Source organism: Candoia aspera, chromosome 2 (genome assembly GCF_035149785.1).
Source record: "Candoia aspera isolate rCanAsp1 chromosome 2, rCanAsp1.hap2, whole genome shotgun sequence".
Lineage (NCBI taxonomy): Eukaryota > Metazoa > Chordata > Lepidosauria > Squamata > Boidae > Candoia > Candoia aspera.
This window is the reverse complement of record NC_086154.1, coordinates 39,876,741-39,889,993: the sequence shown is the minus strand read 5'-3', so window position 1 is coordinate 39,889,993 and position 13,253 is coordinate 39,876,741. Positions and strand designations below refer to the sequence as shown.

Below are 13,253 nucleotides of genomic sequence, written 5' to 3'. Positions count from 1 at the left end.
AACCCCCCCCCACCTCTGCCATAATGAGGCAGCATAGCAGAACGAGGGGAATATATAGATACTTTATATCTATTTAATCACATTTGTGTGACCACACATACTATTTGCTTCACTTTCCTGGAATGATTGCCAGAGAACTTCTCTCCCTACAGATTGGGGGCCAAAACAGCTGCTGAAGTGCAGAGCTCTTCCAGCTGATAAACAGTTTAAAGCAGAACCATGCTCTGTCCTAAGAGGAATGCTCAAACTCAGGCTTCATCTAGACTGAAACAGGCTTCGATCATGGAAGGCTGAGTGAGGGTAAAAAAGTGCTCTACATTTTTATAGCATTAAGCTATTGCCCACCTGCACACTGTAGGATGAGAAAATAGGTAAATGAAAATCTGAAAAATGATAAACAATGGAACTCCTTCATCTTAATACTCATTCCCACATGTAATTTTGTTTGCAAGCCTATAATGAAACAACCTACTACAAAGTGTCTCTAATAACCAGGCCTTTTGAGGTTGGTTGGTTGATTAGCTAGCTAGTTGGTGAAGGTGCCTCTGTGTTGGGTTCAGTTCCTGGTGATTGCATGAACAAATGCTCACTACCTTGACCTGTCTCCAGTAATAACCTGCAGCTCTTCCAAAGACAATCCAGTAATCCCTTTGATCCCGTCAATCCACCTTATCTGTTGCCTTCCCCTTCTTCCACTCCCCTCAACCTTGCCAAGCATAATCATTCCAGTCCATTATCCACTCACATCACTTGCCCAATGTATTTAGTTTCTGTGTGCTGCACCACCTCAAGGGAGCAGTATTTATCTGATGCAGGATTGACTGGTTCTTCTTGCAATACAGGCTTTTTGTCTTCAGATCAATAATTCGAAGGCATCTTTTTTTTCTCTTGCTCTGTCAATATCCAGCTTTTACAGCTGTGTACCACTGGAAAGTTAATCACCTTAACTATTCTGATTGTTGTTGTCATTGAAATGTCCTTATTCTTCATGACCTTAAGTTCATCATTGTCTTCCTCCTCTTTCTCTGGTACACTGTCCACCTTTACGTTTGAATTCAAGGAACCAAATGTATTACCTTCACTAAGTATGCAAGGCAACATAACTTTATTCTTAATAGTTTGCATTAATCTGGATTTTTCGCTTTCAATGTTACCTCTTATAATGAGCCCATCTAAGTCTTCTTTACTTTCAGTTAATGATGTGGTAGTTTGCATAGCTCAAACTATTAGGGTTTCGTCCTCCAATTTTGATTCCAGCTGTCATCTCTTCCACTCTTGCCATTTGTATAATATATTCACTGTGTAAACTAAACAGATGTGGAGACAATATGCATCTTTGTCTCACTGCCTCCCATATTCTGAGCCATTCTGTTCCTCCAAATTTATTTCTTACCATATTTTTTGTTCATTATAAAGATTTCTTTGAAGAATAATCAGGTATTCTGGAATGCCCATTAGCTTTAAAATATTCCAAATTCTGCAAGAGCTATATAGCCAAAGGCCTTGCAATAACCAATGAAGCAATGATAAACCTGCTTTCCTGTATTGTGTTGCTCTTTCCATCATCCATCTTTCATTATCAATCTTTCACATCCCCCTGCCTTTTCTAAACCCTGCTTGTTTTGGATTTTATTTCTCCATGTATGGCTGTAGTCTTCTTTTTAACACTTTAGTAAAGGTAAAGGTTTCCCTCGACATAAAGTCCAGTCGTGTCCAACTCTAGGGGGCGGTGCTCATCTCCATTTCTAAGCCTTGGAGCCGGCGTTGTCCATAGGACCCGTCCGTCATGACTGCACGGAACGCCGTTACCTTCCCGCCGAAGCGGTACCTATTGATCTACTCACATTTGCATGTTTTTGAACTGCTAGGTGAGCAGGAGCTGGGACTAGCAACGGGAGCTCACCCCACCGCGCGGTTTCGAACTGCCGACCTTCCAATCGGCAGCTCAGCGGTTTAACCCGCAGCGCCACCACGTCCCTTCTTTTTAACACTTTACTTTAAATAAAAACATTGCTTGCATGACAAATTAGTGCAATCACTTGGTAACTGGCACATTCTCTTTCATCTTCCTGTTTTGGTATAGCTATAGGCTTGGATATTTTTCCATTTCTAGGCCATTTGACTCTGCAATTGCCATGGAACTAAACTTCACTATTTTGAAGTATGTTCCTTTTTTAAGGGAGAAGTGCATGTTTAAACATCTGTAATAATCAGTGTATCATTTAAACTCTTTATATATCAGATTTCAAGCTTTCTAGATAATAATTAGGAGGGAGAAAGAAAGAGAAATTTCACATAGCATATGCTTCTAATTTTCTGAATATTTTAAAATTACACATAGACCAAAGTTCATAATGTTGAAGTATTTAAGTATTTTCAGATTTTTCTAGTAATTAATGTGCTTACATACGTGGCCATATGTCAGATCTTCTGGTCTTGTAGACAGAGTCTAGCAGTGCTGATACTCTGACTCACCCATTGGTGCTCTAGATTCTTATATTTTATGTGACTCATTACAATAGCATTTTTAAGAATGCTAAACTTTTAAGAAGTTTAATCACTTCTTTAAAAAACAAGACTTTCAAAAAGTAATATTCTTCAACTATAATGATTTACTCAAAATTTTGGATGCCTATTTTCCATAACAGCAATTAAGAAACAGGTTGAGATAACATTTCAAAAGAAAAAGCACACTTAAAAAAAAGCCACATATTTTATTGGGAATAGTAATAAAAATCTAATATTACATGCCAATTTAGAACTAATTCCAACCATTAAAATCCAGCAACTTTTTCTTCAAGCAGAATTTCACCCTAAAGGTTATTGTTCCATTTGTGACAAACTGACAGACTTTCATCAAAATGTCAAGTATACATGGAAGTTTGTTAAAAAAAATATCTCCATGTAGCCCTTCTTTCTCATTTTGTAAACTGACAAGGCATACAACATCATACAAATTCTACTGTACAGTATATACTAACGTATATACATATATTTCTTTGGGGAGCAAAACAAAACTTGGCATTTAGTATTTTCGTTCACAATGAATAGAAAAGTATTCTTTTTTCTTCATATATAATTTTCTTTCTGCACGTCCACCCACTCTTAAAAAACAAAGAACAGGCTATCAAGAAATTCTAATAAACTTAGAAATGCTTCAGAGTCCCAACAGCAGAACTGCTCTCCGCCAAATGGTCTTGCTTCCCTTATTAGCAGGATTCATCTATTCTTCTCCGACAATATGGGCAACAATTATGCTGGAGCACTAGGAGCTCATAATCTTCTGAATGAAACATCTGTAAGTGAGAGTTACAAGGTAGACTCAATAGATGTAACAGCGTACTGAGAAAGTGAGTAGATGGGATTATCTAAAGACAATTTCTGGTGCTTCCTTCCAGTGCATTATCATCCATATATACCATGTTGTGTACAGACCATCGCAGACTTATTCCTTTGCACACACTCTCCTTCTGTTCTTTCCATGGGACACATGGATATGAAATAAAAACAGCGACATACTGAAACCCATGAAAAAAATATGTCAATATCTTAGGATAGTACATTGCCAATTTTAAAATGGTAAGATTTCAAAAAAAAAAAAAAAAGGAATGAATTTAGAATGTACAATGAGTAAAATGTGGAGTTATTTGCAAATTTAACTATATTGCACTTGGATTTTATCAAAACTGGGATATGATACCTACTATGGAAGGAACAGTCTTTCTTGAACTATTAATTCTGAATGGGTCATTCTACTTTTATGCTGCAAACATTGAATCTCTGCCAAGAAATGTGACAGAACTTCCACACTTCTTTATATGTCAGAGCCTTTGATCCTTCTATTTACAGACATTTCCTTCTGCATACTGTATGAGTACGTGTATATAGCTGGAGTTACCCTGGCCTGGTACATCTAATGAAATAGGCTTTAGACCAGAAAATGTATACGTCTGCTATTCTGTAAGGCATTATGGCATTTTGGGCTACTTCTGCTACAAGCAGACTAACACAATCATCCCTCCTGAAACAATAAATCTATAATTTCATGAATGACTTGTCTTTGTACCAAAGTGTTGGGGTTGTTTTTTAAATATTAATACACAGTTGCTATCCTCCATGAAAAAATGACAGTACTTGAAATATCTTAAGCACACATTCTCAAGCATATCACAAAACTTTCCGTTAAAAGATTAAAACCTTTGCAAGCCATGCATGTTAAAAAAAACATTATGTGCAAGATCGTTGAATACAAACTAGTTGCCTTTTAACCATTAAGTGTCTTGCATCTTTCTGCTGTTTATCCATAGATGTTACTCCTACATACTAAGCGCTCTCTCCTTCAGAAGGAACTAAGCCATTTACTATCTGAAGAAACCGCCAAAGAGAAATGTAATTATTCTTCTCCTCTTTAGCTCAAATAACAGACTCATCAGCTGTCTTTCAGCAGCTGCTTCACTTCATCTTGCAAAATGCTCTGCAGTGATCACGTGCCTGTTACTTTTTCTCATGTGCAGCAGAAAATTTATCTTAAAACATTACATTTTTTCCCAAGGGCATTTTTCAATTTTAGCCAGCAAATCTGCCCCTCCAAATCCCGACTATTTACATTCAAGGAATGTCTTTTTTACAGATGCCCCCTCTTCCCTACCCCACCCCCCAGGAAATATTACTCATACCTGAAAGCAGAAAGAGCACATGGTAATGGGATTGTCTGGAAGGAGGGACCGGAAGTACTGCCACTGTAATGGCTTTAACCAGCGTTTAATCAGCACATCTCTCCTGCTCATTGATTTGAGAATTGCACGGTTCACTATGACAGGAACAAATTCAGAGCCCCCTTGCTGCAGCAAAAGAAAATGATCGAAGAAAGCAAAAAAAAAATGCTTGAGTTTGGTAGGCCACTGGAATGATAAAGATCGCTTCAGAAAGTATGTAAGAATTATTATTTTTTATTTTAATTTGCATATATTGAGGCCGTATTTATTCTGAATTATCAGTTCCTATTCAGTTCTGTATTTAGCCCTGGAGCTACTCCTAGTTTGAAGAGCGTGCATGTGTCCTATTGCAATGAAAACTGGAAGTGCTGAAGACGGGGTGCTGGGTTCACTTCAGCTTAGTCGTCTTCTACTCCAGAAGAAATCTGTTCTGTCATCTAAGATACAGATACGTGATTGGAATATGCCCACTGCTTTTGTTATGACACAACTGTTAAGGGTTATGGATGTATAATACAAGAAAAATGACACAATTACTCTTGTTTCCTTTAGGAGATGGGAGATGACTGGAGCAGCACAAATATTAAGCTAAGCTTTGCACATGCACATCATGCAGTCACACAGCTATTACACTAGAACAGTAGTGTCATTCCACTACTGCTCTATAATGCCACAATTTTTAGATAGTGCTTTTCTATCCCACCACAAAGCTCTTACCTCCCCCCAGGCTTTCATGAAGTCCTGGGGCTGCCTTTGATGGACCACACTTCATTTTGAAAGTGACTGACATAAGTTTTCTAATTAGAAACAGAAGCCTTGTAATCACTGTTATCCATCTTTTAGAACTTGAAAATGTTATTAACCTCTATACAGAGATCCCTTCACTTAAGGTTCAGCTGCAACTACATCTTTATGTACACAGACAGATGACAGTAAACTGACAAATGTAAAGTTGGGGTCAGATCCTCATGAAATACCCCAAATGAAAACTTTCCCCATCTATGGAGTTGGAAAGTTATTTTATGTCTCAGAGTCATCCAGCCACCATAAGAAATAGTAAAATCAATTGTAATAGTATTTTTTACACTTAATTTTTCTATAGCTACGATTAAAACTTGTTAAACATACAGTATATGTTCTACAAATCTTAAAAACACATTCCTTCCTAGTATAATAACTTCTCAGGCCACCCTATTTTTCTAACAAACAGTAATATGTATTTGCCTGTAGGATATCCAGCTGCTTCTTTTGCTTTTTACTCACCTTAAAAGATGAGTTAAAGATAAATAGGACAAGCATTTCATAAATAAGCCACAAGATAAACACTGATCATCATGGCAGACATGAATACCATCTCCTTGTTAATGAATTTTAGGTTATTTTTGCAATGTGGCACACAACTTATTTCAAGCTGCCTGGTTTGAACACAGTGATTCAGCAAAACCAGCAACTACATAAGCCATTCCTGTCAGATTAATCAAGGGAATTAAAAAATGTCAGATAAATCAAAGCAACATTCATATTCTATGGGAGTGAGCTGGTAAAAAAGTATAAAATATTTACTGATGAAATGAAATGATGGTATGAAAAGCACATTTGCTGTACTTTTCTGTAACTAATCAGCAGCTCAAAGAAAACAATTGAACAAACAAGACAGTTCAGGAAAAACAAGAAATTGCTTACAACCTCAAAACTCAATTTTGCTGTAAATGGATCATCTTCCTCAATCTCATCCACTTTATAAAGAAGTCTCATTGTTTGTACACCTAGAAACTTGTGTTAGGGAGAAAACAAATTCTAAAAGATACATTATACAACCACAGGAGGTGCAGAGGCAAGCAGTAGAAAAACTATGAATGCATATTTTATTTTCATACTTCCTGATGCAGTGATTTGTTCAGAAATGTGAACATCCAGGAAAGAAAAAGGTGAGCAGGACAGCAGGGGGCCCCTGCAAGGGAGAAAGTGGCTAGAAGGAAGGGCAGCTAACATTCTGGTATATCAGTGCTTTCAGGGGACTATGTCCCGCATGGCAGGTATTTTGTGAATGGAGAACCCCCCCCCCCCCGTCTTTTCACAACAGCACTTCACGACTTGTTCTGAAAAACCCCAAAATCCCACCAACCAAAAAAGGTGAGAAACCTCAAGAGGAACCTAAAGACTGTTACTCCCATCTTTTCTGCCCTTATTAACCTTAATTTTTATTCTTTGCACCTCGCTTTTTTCTGTATACAGTTCCTCTAAAAAACAGATTTTTACCTCTTTGGCTCCATGCCTTTATAATGCAGCCAGACTTCAATAGACAATGCAGCACTTAACCTGTAATTATGATTAGAACTGGAATATTACCCACAACGATGAGCTTCAAAGTAAACCCAAGCTGGTTCTCCTAGGCTGCAGAATGGAGCTTTGAAAAAATGAAAATGTTTTTTTCAAATAATTGTTATGCTTAACATTTGTGTTTACAGTACTAAATTTTTTTAAAAAAGAATTATATAGCATTACTACAGATTTGCTAGAACAGCGTGCTTTTCCTAAGTAACTGCTACGAGTGGAAGGATACTATCACTCATCTGCTCTTGCCATTCACTGCCTCTCTTGTTTAGTCTGGGTACTTCCAGATCAATCAGAGCAACAGCTTCTTCATCAGTTATTCCATCTTCTAAGTAGAATTCAACCAGATGCAAGACATCTGAAATGGATGCAGGGGAAAAAAAGAAGAGAACAGTTATTTCTCAGAACAGCTGCAAAGCTCATGACATCTGTTCTAGAGATAAGCAGAACACTTCTGCACATACACTTAAATCACACACAAAATGGAAACAAATAAAACAAAATCCAACTATTTTGAAATCATCCATACACTCCTCCCACGTACAGGATTTTTTTTTTTTATCTGTTCAATCGTGTCCGATTCTCAGAGACTGCCTGGACAAGTCCCTGCAGTTTTCTTGGCAAGATTTCAGAAGTGGTTTGCCATTGCCTCCTTCCCAGGGCTGAGAGAGAGCGACTGGCCCAAGGTCACCCAGCTGGCTTTGTGCCTAAGGCGGGACTAGAATTCCCGGTCTTCCGGTTTCTAGCCTGGTGCCTTCACCACTAGACCAAACTGGCTCTCGTATACCAAAAGCCATTCTAGTTCTGATTCTTGGAGGTAGGTTGGAGCTGGCCCTGAGAAGATATAGCAGTTCTTTAAAGAGCACCATTAAGATGCGGTCAGATTAAATCAATGTGATAGTAGACTTCTTTCTGCAAATATTATTACAATCAGTACTAAATGAGAAGGCAAGGTTTTCTAGGTACCAAACTATGAGTCCCATTCAAAAAATGCAAAGATGTAATATTGTAGAGAAAATGTTAACATTCCAACGCACCATAAGAGGAAGCGGCAAAGACAAAAGGTTGCCTACAATTAATGCAGACATTCCCCAGGTTGTTCAGTAAGGGGTTGTGGGTGGAACACCTGTAACATAAAGGTACCAGCTCCTGCAAAGAAATACAGAGAAGCAAAGTCACCGCAAGCCAGCCAGCACAATCTAAACATCTGAATTGGATCCAAGAAATGGTGAATGGCTATTCTTTGAACACTCCTTGGCTTTCAACCCCTTATCCCACATCTTAGAAGCCAATCTAAAAAGATCAAGGGACCACCAACAGTGTCTGGCGGTGCAGGACCTCTAATCAGAAGGAGGATATCTACCAAACCTGATGCAAGTAGGAAGCAAGACTCTAGCCAATCAGTCAAGTTATGTGATAAAGATAGAAATAAATGTAAGTCACCATTTGTTTGGATGAAGCAGCACATCAAAACTTACAAAAGTGAGGAAAGCACCTAAAATAACACATATCTATTGCCTTACAATGACTTTTTAAATTTATTTATTTATTTATTTATATTTCAAATTTAGTCACCACCCATCTCACCCAAAGAGCGACTCTGGGTGGTTTAAATATCGATTAAATTACAAACATCAATTAAATTAAGTGAGTGTCATGAGTGCCGTTGAGCTAAAGTCATCAGCGCAATGGCACACATGACAATGACAAGGAAATAGGTGAAGGGGTACAAGATAAGTAGCCATCAACCCACAACGACTAACGGCTAACAAACAATAGCTAAACGGATCACGGAGCCACCCAAGCCATCAGCGGCAATACAACGGGGATCGCCCAGCTGAAAGCAATCAGCAGAGGAATGGGAAACCTGATGATGGGCGATCCCGGAAACCCTCACCCACCGGCAGGGCAACGTATTGGACAAAGGGGGGTGACGTGACCGTGAGCGAGGGGGCGCTGACCGGCGCGGGGTATTTAAACCCCGCACCGGCGCGCTCCTGTCACTCTCAGCTTTTTTCTACCAACGCTGTACCTGCCCTGCAAATAAACCAGAGCCTGATCCGCGAACCAGTGTCTGAGTGTTATTCAGAGGTAGGCAGCGCATGACATAAAGCTGAGAGTCATAAACTCAGCCTCGCCGAGCCCCACCGGACGACAACGAGCCGCGGGAGGAGTAGACGGCGAGAAGACCAGCAAGATGAGGCCGGAGCGGCGCGGGCAAGGAGGGCGAGCCGCGCGGCAAGAGACAGAGGAGGACCGACCAAGGCCAGAGGCACCGCGGACTCCCGGAGCCATGGACGCCCACCCCACCCGACCCGAGCCTCAGCTCCAACCCCAAGGGGAGATGGCGACGGAGGCAACCCGACCGCGGGAGGGAGCAGCACGACTTCCGAAACCAGCGGAGGACCCCGCGCCCCACATCGCACCCCAGCAACGGGCGTGGAGCGACAGCCCCACGGCGGTCAACACGGAGGAGGACGACGGAGACACCCATCAGACGGCGGAGGAAGCGGACCCGCGGCAGAGGGACGATGAACCCCGCCGGCAACCCACCCCCGAGGACGCGCCAACGGAACCGGCCCCAGCGGCGGCGCGGGCTGTGGACGAGGAGGCACGAGCTGAACTCGCGGCCATGCGGGCTCAACTGACGGAACTCCGGACCATGCTCCAGGCGCTTATGCCCCCCGCGCCACCCAACGACGTCCCCGCACAAGCCCACACCCCGAGCGAAGCACCGAACCCACACGGGCCAGCGGAGGGTCAGCAGACGGCACAGGCGGCCGACACCACACCCCGGGAAGCGAGAGGCGGGGCCGCACAAAACGCCCGGGCCCCAAAGGACTTCCCCATCTTCTTCGATGGGACCCTCACAAAACTCTCGTTTTTCGTGACCAACGCTAGGGAGTTCATGGGGAGGCACGGACACTCTTATGACTCCGAGGCCGACAAGATCGCCGCCGTGGCGATCAAACTCCAAGACAGGGCGGCGGACTGGTACGTCCAACTGTACGAGTCCAGCTCCCCCGCCCTCGCCACCTTCCCTGCTTTCATCAATGAGATGAAAAACTACTTCGAAGACCCCCTAGCCAAAGTAAGGGCGAAAAGCGCACTCCAAAGACTTAAACAGGGCACACGGACGGTCCCTGACTACGCCCTGGAGTTCAAAGCCCTCGCGGGGAAGGTCAGCGACTGGTCCGAGACCACCCTGCTGGAAATGTTCAAAAGGGGGCTCAACCGCGACGTCCTCCAATGGGCCCTCTACCGCGACGACCCAGAAACGTTACACGGGTGGATCCACCTCGCGGGGAAAGCCGAACATGCGCACCGCACCTTCCTCATGACAACCACGGAAGACACAAACTATGCCGGGAAAAAGGTACCCGCACCACACGGGGGGATGGCCAGCCCCATATACCCAAAAAAGAAGTTCAACCGGGAGCCCTGCGGGAGGTGTGGCAAATTAGGGCACAAGACGGCGGATTGCTTCGCCAACCGACCGCCGACCAGCGCACCCAAACCCACTCCGAAAATTAGCCCCAAACCACCCAACCCGGGGCCGCCCCCTCACCGCCGAATGACCGTGGCCACAGCGACACCAGAAGAGGGCTGGGACGCTTACTGGGGGGAAGAGGACAATACAGACCCCAACCAGCCGGCGGGAAATGCTCCCCGCTTGCCCTGAGACGCGTGGCGAGGCAGGCGGTGGGACAGCAACGCGGACCACCTCAACGAAACGACGAAAGCCCCGTAATATTGGCAGCAATTCAACTCTCTGCCGGCAACGGAGCCACCACGGCCGCGGCACTAGTGGACTCGGGGTGCTCAAAAAACCTCATCCACCCCGACCTAGTCGCCAAACTCGACCTCCGCTGCTTCCCCCTCCCCACGCCGCTGGCATTCCACCAGCTGGACGGCTCTACAGCGGGAGGGAAACCAGCCACGCTACAAACCGAGCCGGTCACCCTGCAAATGGGCACTCACACCGAGCGCACATCGTTCGTAGTCACGCACATCGGACGGCCCATTGCAGTCCTGGGGATGCCATGGCTCGCGACAAACAACCCGCGGATCAACTGGGAGACCCGCACCTTCACATTCGGCGACGGCGAGTATCGAGCACCAGTTCCAGCGGGCAGAAGCAACCCCACGGTAGGACGAGCGGAGGCGACCACACAAGACAACGCCGCTACCACAGCAGACCTACCAGAACAATACGCCGACTTCTCCGAGGTCTTCGGAGAGGCAGAAGCTGACCAACTACCCCCCCACCGCAAGACGGATTGCCGGATCGACCTACTGCCCGACGTCCCCTTACCTAGACCAAAGATCTATTCGATGACCCCGAAGGAGATGGCAACCCTCCGGGAGTTCATCGATAAAAACCTAGACAGGGGATTCATAGAGCCAGCATGCTCACCGGTCGGAGCCCCCGTCTTATTCCGGGAGAAGAAAGACGGGACCCTACGGCTCTGCACCGACTACCGGGGCCTAAACGCGGCTTCCCTGTCCAACAAATACCCCTTACCCCTGGTGAAGGACATGCTCGCCCACCTGTCCACGGGCAAAGTCTTTTCCAAATTGGACCTTCGCGAGGCGTACTATCGCATCCGAATCAGGGAGGGGGACGAATGGAAGACGGCGTTTAACTGCCCCCTAGGCGCTTTCCAGTACAAGGTACTGCCCTTCGGACTCGCGGGGGCCCCTGGGGTGTTCATGCAGCTCATCAATGAGGTACTGCATGAACATCTGTTCAAAGGGGTCCTGGTCTACATCGACGACGTCCTTATTTACACAAAAACGCACGAGGAACATGTAACCCTAGTCAGGCAAGTCCTCGACAAGCTCAGAAGGGCGCAGCTCTATGCAAAGCCTACAAAGTGCGAGTTTCACAAAGAGCGCCTAGACTATCTGGGGTACCGAATCTCCGGGGACGGCATCGAAATGGACCCCGCAAAAGTCGAAGCGGTGCTAAACTGGGAGCGGCCCCGCAACAGACGGCAACTACAGAGCTTCCTTGGATTCGCGAATTTCTACAGGTCATTCGCCCGGGGGTTCGCTGAGATAGCCCTCCCCTTAACGGACCTCCTCAAAACCAAAGGGGTGGGGGACACCCGACGCGCCAAGAACCCAGGCACAGTGCTGAATTGGACTCCCGCGTGCCAGACCGCATTCGACAAGCTGAAAGCGCTGTTCACTACGGAGCCAATCCTCGCGCACCCGGACCCAGAACGGCCGTTCGTGGTCCAAGCCGACGCCTCAGACTTCTCCCTGGGAGCCATCCTGCTACAGAAAGACCCCACGGGACTCCTGAAACCATGCGCCTACCTGTCAAGGAAGTTCTCCGAGACAGAGAGGCGATGGCATGTCTGGGAGAAAGAAGCCTTCGCGGTGAAATCGGCACTAGAGACATGGCGACACCTACTCGAGGGAGCCACCCAACCATTCGAGGTCTGGACTGACCACCGGAACCTCGAGGCCCTACGAACGCCTAGACGCCTTAGCCCAAAACAGGTCCAATGGGCCCAATTCTTCAGCCGCTTTGATTTCCAGCTGAAGTTCATGCTGGGCAAGAAGAACTTCCTGGCCGACGCCCTCTCCCGGCTGCCCCAAGACGAAGAGCCCGCCCCAGACACCATTGGGACGGTCCTATCCGCCTCGCAACTGGGGATGGCCGTGACCACCCGAAGCGGCGCACGGAGGCAGCTCGACTCTACGGCGCAGCCGACGGCGGGACAACCGGCGACGGAAAGAAGCCAACCGCAACTACCAGGGGGAATGCGCACGGACCTCGCCGCCGCCCTCAAAACCGACCCCTGGTTCCTGGCAAACCCCGACAAGGTAACGATGGCACAAGACCTGGCATGGGGGGAAGGCAGAATCTACGTCCCGGACTCGCAACGCCAGGCGATCTTGCATAGGTCACACGACGCCAAGCAAGCGGGACACTTTGGGTTCCTCAAGACCCTACACCTAACACGGCGTCAATTCTGGTGGCCCGCGCTCAGGCGAGACGTAAAAACCTACGTGGCGTCCTGCCCAACGTGCGCTAGGGCCAAACGGGCACCAGGCAAACCCGCGGGGCTATTGCAACGGGTGGCAGAACCCTCCCGCCCATGGGAGGAAATCTCTATGGATTTTATAGTGGACCTCCCACCCAGCCAGAAGAAAACGGCCATTTGGGTGGTGAAGGACTACTTCTCAAAG

The 13,253-nt window shown here is 45.7% G+C and overlaps 1 protein-coding gene across 6 annotated transcripts in view; it reads right to left on the bottom strand.

Moving 5' to 3' along the window:
• Positions 1–2,694: 2,694 nt before the first annotated feature.
• The window catches only part of IFT122 (intraflagellar transport 122), an 82,059-nt gene continuing 71,500 nt past the window's right edge, over positions 2,695–13,253 (bottom strand). For 3 of the 6 annotated variants that reach the window (XM_063291640.1, XM_063291637.1, XM_063291638.1), the window contains 5 exons: positions 8,087–8,198; positions 7,279–7,407; positions 6,402–6,481; positions 4,677–4,841; positions 2,695–3,296 (listed from right to left, as the gene is read on the bottom strand). In XM_063291640.1, the coding sequence (XP_063147710.1) occupies positions 3,210–3,296; positions 4,677–4,841; positions 6,402–6,481; positions 7,279–7,407; positions 8,087–8,198 (573 nt within the window). In that variant the 3' untranslated portion in view covers positions 2,695–3,209. Of the gene's footprint in view, positions 3,297–4,676; positions 4,842–5,978; positions 6,181–6,401; positions 6,482–7,278; positions 7,408–8,086; positions 8,199–13,253 lie in introns of those variants that run through there. The other 3 variants (XR_010067079.1, XR_010067080.1, XM_063291639.1) reach the window with 3 other exon arrangements.